The sequence below is a fragment of the Vipera berus genome (assembly GCF_964194415.1).
Source record: "Vipera berus genome assembly, chromosome: 2".
NCBI classification, from domain to species: domain Eukaryota; kingdom Metazoa; phylum Chordata; class Lepidosauria; order Squamata; family Viperidae; genus Vipera; species Vipera berus.
Genome location: NC_138203.1, coordinates 109,659,248 through 109,672,861, shown reverse-complemented (window position 1 = coordinate 109,672,861; position 13,614 = coordinate 109,659,248). Strand labels below are relative to the sequence as shown.

The following is a 13,614-nucleotide window of genomic DNA, read 5'->3' as shown; positions in this document are numbered from 1 at the left end:
AGCACCAAAGGGAAGGACATGAAACAATGGTTGGAAGCTGATTAAGGAGAGAAGCAACCTGGAATTAAGGAGAAACTTCCTGACAGTGAGGACAATTAACCAATGGAATAGCTTAGCCCCAGAAATGGTGGGCACTCCATCGCTGGAAGTTTTTGAAAAGAGACTGGACAATCGTCTGACTGAGATGGTATAGGACCTCCTGCTTGAGCAGGGGGCTGGACTAGAAGACCCCCAAGCTCTGTTCCAGCTCTATTCTATTTTATTTATTGAATTCAGCCAGTGACATAAAGCAAAAGTTTGTGCCACAACCACACTGGCTTAATTTAAGCCTGGAGGTTAATAGAAATGCATAAAATATAGTAAGTACAATGCTACCTATCCTGCAAATACTGGCTTGATTTGGGTCATAAAAACATGGTGCTGGAATTTCTCACTACCTTGAAGAATGAAAAATGGATCACACTTACCTAGTTTTTTGGCAAGCTTTGCATCTTTCTTAGAATCCAATAATCCAAAAGCAATGCCTTTCTCCTCTAGGACCTGTGCAGCAAGCTAAAGAAAGAGCCAGAAAAATCATAAGTCCAGAAGGACTGTGAAAGTGTCTAAAACAATGACTCGAATGCAATCCCAACCTCCATTCCACACTATATAAGCACTCTATAAGAACCCTTACTCCAGAATCACACTCCCTGGGTGTTAAGTATTTTAACCTGTAAATGTAAACACATAGACTTAAGTTGTTTGAAAATGTTTGGAAGATCTTTGTTTCCAGTTCTAAATTAATTTAGTTCCTTCTTTGTCTATTTCCCAAAACTACTCTATACCAGTTTTGAGAGTTTTCAGAGGAAGAACTTCTAACATTAGGAGTACTCAATGTGGTGCTCACATAGGCCACCCTTCCTGCTATTAGAAATAATAATCTATTTCATTTTTTAAAAGAACAATTAGCATTTCTTAATTTAGAAACAAAAGGGACGCGGTGGCTCAGTGGGTTAGGACGCTGAGCTTGTCGATCAGAAGGTCGGCAGTTTGGCGGGTCGAATCCCGAGTGCCGCGTAACAGAGTGAGCGCCTGTTACTCGTCCCAGCTTCTGCCCACCTAGCAGTTCGAAAGCACGTAAAAATGCAAGTAGAAAAATAGGGACCACTACGGTGGGAAGGTAACAGCGTTCCGTGCGCCTTTGGCGTCTAGTCATGCTGGCCACATGACCACGGAGACATCCTCGGACAAGCGCTGGCTCTTCGGCTTTGAAACTGAGATGAGCACCGGCCCCTAGAGTTGGAAATGACTAGCACGCATGTGCGGGGGAACCCTTACCTTTAATTTAGAAACATTACATGGGAAGCCAGCATGCTATAACATTTGAGTCAGGAAAGCAGTGTTCTTTGTGAGTGTCCACAATCATGTCAACTATTTTGAGACCATTTGTGACATGATCTCAAAATGTCAGATCTGATCATCAGCTCTACAGATAGGAGACCCATGTTGTAGGCACTATCAAACAGTTCATTAAAGAAAGTACTTTAGGTGTGGTTTCAACAGTGCTGACTATAGAAAAATAATATGTCCTTGATACAGTGCTTCTTCTAATGCAATGAATGCAGAAGTGAATTAGCTATTGTAGTTCAAGGAGATGTTCCTACTGATGGGCTAGGAACATGGATTCATTACATTTAAACATGAACTTCATGATCTTTAATATCTTGTTTAAATGTAATGAATCCATGTTCCTATTTAAACAAGATATTAAAGATCATGAAGTTCATCAGGATCTATCCGCTCTACCCAAGATTATTTTCTTGAGCAGTAACTCCTGCTTCATAAACCAGCAAGGTATCTATTGTCAGCCTGGGCATCATCGCTTTCCTTCAAGCTTGCTGCTAGTTGCCATGGAAACGGGGAGGAAGGAGCAATGGGAATTTTGAAAGGGAAGCATGCAGGTGGTGGGAGAATGGAACTGCTGAGAATTGATGGGGAAAATTTGACTCAGAGAGGCCAACTTGCCAAAGATTTTTGCCAACTGGATGGGACAGTAGCGGGGAGGTGGGGAGCTCATTTTATAATGGAGTCAGTGGAAATGAGATGGGAAAGAAAAGGAGACTCTGAGTTTTATAGTGGCACTGGGGATGGAGACACCACTCCTACTTGGACTGTCCTGGCTCCAGAAATGGAACCCTTATGTAAATTAGAGGGGAGGTCTCTTAAAAATCCAGCAAAAGGAGGCCAACAAAGGGAAAAAAATTCCAATGCCCAAAGACAAGACAAGACAAGAAAAGAAAAGAGGGAGTTAGGGGCAGCTTTGCAGGAGTACCCAAAAGGCAAGTACCCAAGAATCCCCAAAGGGTACTGCAATCTGTGGGATATGTTTAGTGAGAAGGGCTCTGATGTACTCCTGGTTCATTGCCCACTGACTGTGGTATTGAAATTCTTCCTGAGGTTGAACTCCCAAAACCTAAACTCTATTTGATGACTCTGCAAGAGCTAGAAGAGCTTTGTGTGTTCATAGATAAAAATTTAAAACATGGATTTATTCAACTGGCTAGACCATAAATGGCAGGCTTGGTGTTGTTCCAGGAGAAAAAAGATTGAACTCTTTGTTTATGCATTGATTATAGGGGGCTCAATGCTGTGTGTGTGTGGAAAATGTTTATCCGTTGCCCCTGCTGAAAGACATGTTTTCATGCAACTGATCAATGAGGTGTTGCATGACTACTTACATGTGTTGCTGTATTTGGATGATATGTTAATATATACTTAGACTATGGAGGAACATGTGAAATTGGTGCAGGTGTCCTAAAGAGACTCCAAGTGGCTGAATTGTATGCAAAGTTTTCCAAATGTGAATTTTACGAAGATAAGATTGATTACCTGGGTTACCGTATATAGGAGTAGAGATGGGCCCAGAAAAAGTTCAGGCAGTGTTAGAGTGGGCCCCTCCCTGCACCTGGAAGCACTTACAGAGTTTCTTAGGCTTTGCCAATTTCTACCAATAATTCATTCCCTCATTCATCCAGATCATATTGCCAGTTATCAACCTCTTAAAAACAAAGAGTGAGGGAAAGCTGGAGCCAAGTAAGCCACTTAAGTGGATTATGGAATGCCAAGCAGCATTTGGAAAACTCAAGTGGCTGTTTGTGGCAGAGCCCATGTTAAAGCACCCTGACCAAACTAGCAGATGCTAATGATGTAGCCATGGGGGTTATATTAGTACAAGAGAATGCCCAGAGCATGCTGCAACTCTGCAGGTACACCTCTAAAAATCTCACTGAAACTAAGAAGAGGTGGGCAGTATGGGAGAATGAGGCATATGCGGTATGGTGAGCTTTGCTTACTTGGCAGCATTTTCAAAAGGGAGCAAAAACACAGTTCAAAATGTGGACTGATCATAAAAATCATAAAAATATAGAGGCTCTGAAGATCACCCATAAATTATCCTCTAAGCATGTCCACTGGGCTCAATACTTTAACCAGTTCAATTTCACCCTCCACTATATTCCAGTTGCAAAGAACTTTATGGCGGACGCTTTATCCAGATTGCCTCAATACAATAGTGTTGCAGCCAAAATGATTCAACCAGTAATTCCCTTTAAGCAGCTAGCCACTCCAGTGACCACTAGATCTCAGGGGAGAAAGGAGTCTGAGATTTCAAATAAACTGTGTGAGAAGCTGAAAGGAGCGCTAAAACTCGATAAGTGGCTAACTGCTGTTAAGAAAGACTGTACCATGCATGATGGACTGGTCTGGGTTGGAGCTAAATTGTATGTACCCTTGAGCTTGAGGAGCACTATTTTACAGGGCACATGACTCTAAGTCTGCAGGACACTTTGGTTTCATAAAAACCCTGGATTTGACCAAGCAGCAGTTTTGGCAGCTTTCTTTGAAAAAATACATTTAAAGCTATGTGGCTAGCTGTCCAGTTTGTGCAGCAGCAAAGAGACCACCAGAGAAGCCAATGGGACTTTTGTAGGGTGTGTCCATGGAAATAGATAACAATGGACTTTATAGTGGAACTACCTCTCTTTGACCTCTCTTTCAAACCATTTATGGCCATCTAAGATGACCAAAGAGGCCATCTATGTCAAAACTGAACAGCCCTCTCTCAACAGAGGGGGAGGGATATGACACCATCTATCTCCAGTCTACAACACAGTCATTTCAACAGTTCCAAGAAGACTCCACACCCATTTGCACTACTCAGATGACCCTGAAGACACAGATAAGCCTCCAGGTAACACTAACGACTCACTAAAAGAATGCAAATGCAAACAGCTATCTGCAAGGAATATAAATCCTTCCAATCCCCACCATTCAGTCAGAGCTGAAGAAGCTTCTTGGCTGAGAAGCAAAACATCTTCAAAGAAAAACAAGAAAGTCCAGTTGCCTCGGAAAAAGCATCTTTGGGATAACTATGACTTGGATGACTGAGAATCTCCATAGACTTGTGTTAATATGTTCATAGCAAAGTTCCTCTCATATGTAGTGTTTTCAAGCAATGACTGCTATATCTTATACATATGTCCTAATTCTTGTCTCCTTGAATGAAATACCTTATATTTCTCCCTTTTAAAGGCTATTTTGCAATTCTGATTATTTTACAGTCTTCAGTTTGGAAGTGCCCTAAAATGGGGAAAAATGTATAAGAAACACGTCTAAATAAAGACACCACCCATGAAACTATGATAAATACTTAACACAAGCACTATAAAAGGTTTAGCTGGAAAAAGCCCTACTTTCCCTTGTCCTTGCATTGAATTGTATCATAATATCTGAGCTGAGAGTTTTCTTCTCAACAAAAATAGGGCACAAAACCTCTGGGAAACAATCACCCTGCAGACCCAGCATTTCTATTTTATGTATGACCTATTATATGTAAAAAGAAGAAAACTGTGATCCTGAGGGCCACTTTGGTAACAATGAAAACTCTAGCAGTACAAAGTCCTTTCCTATGCATATCTCCTTAGAATTATTGAAATGTCATACAGCAGCTTAGCTCCTGCTGAAGTGCAGTTGCTTTAAAACTATGCTATAAATAACCTGAACCCAGGAAAATACCAGGAGGTTAAAGGAGATAAGAAACATCAAAATTAATTTCTCTCTGCTGCTATTGAATTGGTCTAGAGAGTATTGCTTTCATAGGCAGGAATTCAGACTTTTTTTTTTAATGTTAGTAATACACTTGGGAAAAGAACACTTAAAAATATTATTCCAGAAAGACATAACAGTATAGGTGGTGAACTGCACTCCCTATAGAATTGCATGCCCTCGATTATACTATATCAAATGGAATGTGTGAGAGAATGTATGACCCATTATGTTTTAGGCCTTGTGTTAAAAGTATGTATGAAAGGTTATGCAAGTATTGTGAGGTAACTGCCATATAATAATCTATATTTTTAGAATAGAAAGAACTCTGCACCACAGATATAAATATCTATTCAAACCATTTGAAGGTCACATGCCGTTCTGATTTGCTGCCTTAATTTTGCCATGAGAGATGAATAGACCATATATTAAAGATTTTTATCCACCCTATGGGGGATTCCCCCACCCCATGGCAAAACCACTGAAAGCAGTCAAAGCACTTGTCTCCTTTCTTCACTTTCTACCTACCTGCATTGAGTATCTGAAACCTTGGCATACCAGTTTCCATGTGTTTTTACTGTATGGTTTTTACAGACAGTGTTTGGAAAATTAACTTGTGAAACATACTTTAGAACCATGGATGGAAACAAAGATTAATACAGGGTCTATTTGCGAGGCTTCCGGTTCGCGTGCGCGGCACTTCTGGACGCTTCCTGCTGTCCGTTTCTTTCTCCTTTGGAGGACCCTGAAAAGGGTCAAAAATCACCCTGGAGGGCGATTACTGAGGGGAGGACTTCCCTGATATCACGGAAGGGCGGAAGCCCTCCACTGGAATCTGGGATCATCTCCTTTGGCCCGAAGAAGAAGAGACCAACCATAAAGATGGCCGATCACTAAGCCGCTCCCTGCCGAAAGCCAAAAGTACTACCTAGCATTAAGAAGCAATCTGAAGGACCTCGGTGAGCTTTTACCTTTCCTTTTTCCCTAATCATCTTCCTGTGGGACTTTCCTGACAATCTCCTTCCCCTTGTTTTGAGAAAACAGCGAATATCTACTTTGGGAACAAATCTTAAAGCCTCAAAGTTAGGAAAGAAATTCAATTAATTCAGCAAAGAATTTAAGCAATTTCATCTGTATCTACTAAAAAGCTTCTATTTGTTACTGGGGATTCACTATCCCATTTTCTCTCTAAACTGTGAATTAAAGAAAAAAAATTGGACTAATTTTACAAAAGTGCTATATTAATTTGAAAAAAGAAAAAGAAAACGAAACCTCTTACATTGCATGTTACATGTTATTGATGACATCTTGTGGTGTAACCTGGTACAGCAAGTAAATTTCCTTTTTCTGTTGTGAGAGCCGACTAAATAACAAAGCTGTTCTTGAAGATAAGTGTGGGAACACCTGGCACTGATTACAACTCTTCAGGAGGTGGAAAATCTTTGACTTTTATTAAAACAGCCTCCATGGAAAATTTAACTACAAACAACAATGAAATGGATAAATACATCCCGCCACTTGATTATAAACTGATACTGGACACGATCATGGCAATGACAGAGCAAATTAAAGCCAAACTGCAAGAAAAATCTGACAACTTAAAGCCACCAAATCAAACTCTGAATTTAAATGAGGAAAAGATAACCCAAAACCAAATAGAAGAAGTGGAAACTAACATCAAAATAAGAGATTTTAAAGAACAACAAAAGCAACCTACAGAAAACCTTAAAGTCCAAACTTTAATGGCAACTACAAAACTTACAAGCCAAAAAATAACAGCACCTGAACAAAGCAACATCAAGAGTGAAGACACTAAAGGCCTCCAAATATACTATATTGAGAATTCAATTAATCAAATGACAACCATAATACCAGCTACTACTTTCTACCTAACCCAGATAGAATTGGAAGTTCAAAAATACTTGACTGATTTAATGACAACTACATTATATCAACCACCAAAAACCGAACTATTAAAACAAAAATACAATGATTACAAAAGGGACATCTTCCTTGCAAAACTGACATTTGGATACGCTCCCTGGATTCAAATAAAGGGTATAGGAAGAAAGGAAGATACATTTGAGAACTTAAAGATACCAACAGCGAAGCATGATTGGCACAAAAAGAAGCCAAGAGTTAGACTTAAAAAACTGAACTTGTTTCTTTTTTGGGATTCCTAAAGATAGACTATAAAAATATTTTTCTATGGATCAAGGGGAATCTCAAAAAAAAATATCACTGATTTTACATTTAGCTTTTCAATCTGTAAAGGAAATATAACTCCGAATCATATTATAGAATTGGGAATGATATATCAAAAGATAATATGTTAATAATTGATGTATGGTCAGTTTCAGAATAAGGGAGAGGCAGCAAAGGCTGTAAAGAGCTTCTCCAAAAGTAAAAGTTTTATTTTATTTTATTTTATTTTTATTTTAACTTTTTAACCTCTTTTAATATTGTATTTTAACCTACCCCTTTTTAACTTTTTAAACCCATTTTTAACCCATTTTAACCTTTTAAACCATAGTTTTAAACTTATTTTTAAATCTGTTTTAACAAACCTGAATGGGGAAAAGAAGGAAGAGACAGCACTCTGCAGCAGAGAGTTTATCCAAGCCTTTGAAGCAGCAGAAAATGGAGGATTATATTGCAAACAGACAGTCTGCTCCAGTAAGTAACTCATTCACAGGCACCCTATCAGATAAATTTAATTTATGTGACTCATTGGAATGGGACTTACAAACCGAACTGGAGAGCAGACAGCGTGTGGAGTTGTCCTCCTCCCTCTCGGAGAATGGCTCCCCTCCTTGGAATCCGGCAACAGCCTTTTTTACACAGGAGGGAGATGTAGCAAATTTGAAGGGGGAAAATGTGACAGACTTCCTCTCTAGACAATGTTTGCTTACAGCTCAAACTGTAAACTCAATATATAATCTCTTGTCAATTGTCATAAATAAGGTCAACTGCCTGAAAGAATCTTTTGCAAAGTTTGTTAGGAGCCACCCAAATACTGTAGAAGGACTTGGGAGGATAACCATGGACAGACATGGGATGGCTAACTCAGAAAATGAAACTAGAGAAGCACCTTGTTCTCCTCCCAAAAATTTGTACAGAGAAAACACTCAATCAGGCAAAGGTCTAAGAGATGACCAATATAACTACAGTCTGCAAACTAACCAGGTTACTTTGCAAATTTATGACAAGAGAGTAAATAGAGGGTGTTGGAGCAATAGAAAAGCTATTAGGCTGTCCCTGAGCCAGCTGCTCCGCTGTAAATTCACTCTGATAGATCTACTACATGCAGAGTGGCTGCCAGCAAGAACACAATGTATGAGAATTCTCCTATCGTTCAAGCAGCCCACAATTCCCTCCATGCTCTTCAGAATGAAGCCGTTTCTGAGCATCTTCTCAATATTTCCAACAAGGGTCTTTTGCTCAGAAAAAGTGTGCCCACTCCTGAAACAGCGTCACCAAGAGAGAACTGTCGCTTTAAATCTAGGCTGCAACAGCCGTCACACTACTAAGCCTGAGGCTGCTGCAACTGAACTGACCCTGAGAAAGCAAAGAAGCAATATACGAACTGTGTTACCCACAGCTGCAGGAACTGCTGAGAATGTGCCAGAGGAAATGTTGATTGACCTATTCAGTGCATTGCCAGAACCTGAGCAAGTTAACATCATTCAAAGATTGGATGACCTAAAAGAGGCACTGACAACAACTCAATCTACAGCAAAGCCTCTATTTAATTTGGCTCCACTAACCATGCAACCCTGTGACAAGATATTTAATCAACAATCTGCCTTTACCTCAACTGTTAAAAAAGGTGTTGTCACACAGGCTGAGAGTGGGGTAACTGCACTGACCGACCCAGCCTCTGAGAAACAACTGAAAGACAAAGGGCTTCATCACACAGTGCTCCCTAAGCTGACAAACACTAAGGACATAATCCAGATTACATCCTCATTTGATTTAGAAGTTCCCACAACATCTTTCTACAAGATGAACCCTCAGCCATGCCCCTCCAAAAATGGACATAAATCTACATTTATAGACTTAAGCCAGAGTACCTGCCCATTGGAAAAAAAAATCATTCTTGGAGCAAGAGCAGAGGCACACTGGCAACCGAGATATAGAGGAGCAACAACAAGTTCTGCAACCCATGAGGAGAAATATCGAACCTCACAACAACTGTGTTTATATGGGAAGCTTAGATGATATTGACCCGGCTCCAATGTCAAGTTGACATCTGGCATTTTTACCATCTAGCCCAGGGGTCGGCAACCCAAAAAAGGAAAAGAGCCACTGGGAACCGGTTCCATCACACATAAAAAAAGTGGGAGCCGCGTTTCTTGCACATGTGCGGATGCACGCGGTTGCCTTTTTTTAATGTGTGATGGAACCGGTTCCCGGTTGCGCGATGGCGACGGCCCATCTGCAAAGCTGCCGAAAGCGGCAGCTTTGCAGACGGGCTGCGGCAGCTTTCGCAACAAGCGGGGCCGCTACCCATTCCGAGAGGTGCGCGTGCACCTCCCCAAACCTCCCCAAACGTCGGCAGGTCTACGGATGGCGGCGGCTTGGGAGAGGTGTGCGCGCACTCTCCAAACCGCCGCCATCCCGTTTGCACAGCTGCCGTGTTTGTCAATGTTTGATGAACGCGGCAGGTCTCCGGACGGGATGGCGGCGGTTTGGCGAGTGCGTGCGCACTCTCCAAACCGGCGCCATCCCGTTTGCACAGCTGCCATGAACGCGGCAGGTCTCCAGACGGGACGGCGGTGGCTTGGAGAGGTGCGCGCGCACCTCCGCCCTTCGGAAAGGTGCGCGCGCACCTCTCGGAATGGGCGATGCCACTCTCCATTTGGAGAGGTGCGCACGCACCACTGCCTGTTTGAAGAGGTGTGCACGCACCGGGCGGCTGGGAGCCGCAGGAGACGGCTCAAAGAGCCGCATGCGGCTCCGGAGCCGCGGGTTGCCGACCCATGATCTAGCCAATCAACCGAGTCAGATCACCTTGCCTCCGCGAACCCCATACAGTTGATGACCTGGAACATAGCTGGCTGCAAAAGGATGGTTCATAGTGGACTAATGAGCTTTCTCTCTAGATTTGATGTAATAGCCTTTCAAGAAACCTGGCTAACTGAAGTGGATGAACCAGTACAATTGCCAGGCTTTCAGGGATGGGCCTCCCCAGCCCTAAAAACAAAGAACAAAGGGAGACCCTCTGGTGGGCTATGCATTCTTATAAAGCAAGAGTTGCAATGGCAGGGAGAGGAATTATATAACGAAGATAAGTATCCATACTTTCTAGCTGTCAAATTTGAATATGACCAGTTTGAGTTAATATTGGTAAATGTGTACATTCCTCCAAGCACATCCCAGCACTATAATTCTGAATATTGGATGGGCTTGGAAGTTATCTTAGAAGATATATCTATACTGTACCCTCAGTCCATAGTGGTATTATTAGGAGATCTGAACGCTAGACTGGGTCCCTTTCTGTATGAGCTTGCCCAGAAGAAGGGAATCCCAAGGGAGTTCTTTGATAACCATCCTCAGTGGCTCTCGAGAGACTGTAAAAGTAATGCCGCTGGCCTGCTCCTAGTCTCCTTAATTTTTAAGGGTAATCTCCAAATTTTGGGAGGTAAAGACAAGAATTATACATACCCTTATACATACCACTCAGCCAATTCAAGTAGTGTACTGGATCTCTTTTGTGTGTCTAGAGATAAGGCTGACCTCTTCTCAGAGGTCACAGTACACCTTAGCGACAAAAGCGACCATCAGCCTGTAAGTGTGACATTGCGAGGCCGCTCAGATTTAAGACCATATAACATGGCTGACAGATGGCTCACCAAAAAGGTAGAGGTGATCCAAAATAAAAGGTTAATTTGGGCCAAAGTTGATACTAAGGCAATATTAGAATGCCTTAAAACAGAGAATGCTACTAAGTGGGCTAGAACAATACAGTCATCTACTACTGACTGGATGTCAGCTTTCAATGCATTTTCCAATCTTTGTAACATACTGAAGAAACACCTAACAGCTAAACCTACTACAAAAAGAGCCCAAGTGGGTAGACCTCGCTGGTTTGATCCTGATTGCCAGCGACAGAAAAAGAAATTGAAGGCAGCCATGAGGCTTGCCCAGAGGAATCCTACTGCCCATATACAAGCTAAGATGCTGCACACAAGAAGGGAATATAAAAAAACTATATCATTAAAGAAAAAACGTTTTGCCATTTCAATCTGGTCAGAACTTGAATTGGCTGCCAGAAGTCATAATTCAGTATTATTTTGGCACTCCATGGCAGGTATCCTGAAGGAACGGAGATTTGCATTTGACATACCAATCTCTGCCGCGGACTGGGAGAATTATTATCAGTGCTTGTTTGCCCCCACCGAACCGGTAAATAAATTATTTTTAAACAGTGATTTGGTAAATCCTAGAACCCTCCCCCCTTGGCCACCAGTCTCAGAAAAGGAGATACAGTCCATCATTAAAAGCTTAAAGAGCAATAAAGCCCCAGGCGAGGATTTTTTACCAGCAGAATTATTTAAGAAATTTCCCAACTGGTGGGGCCCTGTATTAGCAGGTCTTTTTACACACATAAATAACACCTGCCATATACCAGATGGGTGGAAGATGGCAATAGTTGTCCCCATATATAAAAAAGGGAATAAAAAGGATCCTACTAATTATAGGCCCATCAGCCTGATTGACATTGTAGCAAAAATATATGCTATGTACCTTTTGAACAGAATTGAAATCTGGGTAGAGGAAAACAACATCCTCACAGAAGAACAAGCAGGTTTTAGACAAAACAGATCTACTATTGATAACTGCTTTGTCTTGAACCATCTAATTGCCAAATATGCCTATAAGAGGAGACCCCTATTTGCTGCTTTTATAGACCTTACAGCAGCATTTTATATGGTAAATAGAGACGTACTATGGAGTAAATTGACATCTCTTAAAATAGAACCCAGACTCCTGGCTTTGATTAAAGCCCTTTACACAAGTACCTGTTTGAGGGTGCGGTATGGGGTTAATGGGGCCCTGACTAACAGGATTCACACAAATAAAGTGATAAGGCAAGGGTGTATCCTGGCCCCATTATTATTTAATTTATACATCAATGACTTGCCAGGGTTAATGAAGGATACCATGGTACACATGCCGATGATCCTAAATACTTACTGTAACAGCTTGCTTTATGCTGATGATATGATTTTATTATCATACTCACAAGTAGGATTACGTAGGCTATTAAGAAGATTCAGCTCTTATTGCCAGGATAACTCCCTAATCATTAGCAAATCTAAATCGAAAATAATGGTTTTTGGAAGAAACCATCAGAGACATAAGTGGCAATTAGATGGTGAACCAATTGAGCAGGTTAATACCTTTGTATATTTGGGAGTAACTTTTTCCAAGACTGGATCTTGGGCCTGCCATCATCAACGGAGTACATTTAGAGCAAAAGCCCGTTTGAATTTATTGCTCAAATTAAAGAACCATAGTTACCCAGGGTCCCTAGCTCCATTACTCAAGGTTTATAAGGCTAAGGTTACGACAATGCTCTTGTATGGAGCAGAAATTTGGGGTCTTTACTCAACCACAGTTTTAGAACAAACACAGTCCCAGCATCTGAGATGTATTTTGGGTGTAGATCCAAGAACATCTGCTGCAGCAGTTAGAGCTGAATTGGGAATTCATACAATTCAGGCATTATCTAAAATTAGAGCTTATAACTACTGGTGCAAAGTTAATGAAATGGAGACTGATAGACTCCCCAAATTATGCCTACTAGAGCAAATAAAACTACAATCACAAATCTCCTGGATCACCAAACTAACAAATTTTGTAAGAAGCTGTCCTGTTTCTTGTGTAACAGGAGAACAATCTAAAAAAAGAGTTGCCCAAAGAATTAAGGATATAGAAGCACAAACTGATATAGCTATCCTTAGTAAGGTGGGTAACTTGAAATGGCTGAGTAAATACAAATGTACTTTTCAAGTGGACAGTTATTTGAAGTTACAACTCCCAAAACATCTTAGGGAGATATTTACGAGAGCAAGATTCGAACAGCTTGACACAATGGTCAGATATGGGAGATTTCATGCTATACCGTACAATGAGCGTCTCTGCATTTGCGGAACGGCAGAGGTAGGGGACCTGGTTCACATCCTATTTGACTGTTGTCTGTATAAGAGGGTGAGAGACAGGTATCTTGGTCTATATACCAAACGAATGACCCATTGGGATCCCCATATCAAAATAACTTATCTTATGTCCGGTCAGAACTTGAAAATAACATTTAACGTAGCACAGTATTTAAACAAAATGATCTGGTTAAGATCTGCATATGTGGGACTGATTGGGGTAGATTGCAAGGGCGACTCCGAAATATAAAGTTATCATATTTTATCTATATCTTAAATTTGTATTTTATTACTATTTCATCTTAATTTTATTTTAATTCCATTTTAAATTGTATTTTATCAAATTACATTTTGGATTGCTTTTATC

The 13,614-nt window shown here is 41.0% G+C and overlaps 1 protein-coding gene across 1 annotated transcript in view; it reads right to left on the bottom strand.

Moving 5' to 3' along the window:
• Positions 1 to 13,614, bottom strand: part of CASQ2 (calsequestrin 2) — a 63,947-nt gene that overhangs the window by 39,964 nt on the left and 10,369 nt on the right. The window contains exon 3 of the mRNA XM_081315490.1: positions 468 to 552. Coding sequence (XP_081171616.1) covers positions 468 to 552 — 85 coding nt within the window. The remainder of the gene's footprint in view (positions 1 to 467; positions 553 to 13,614) is intronic.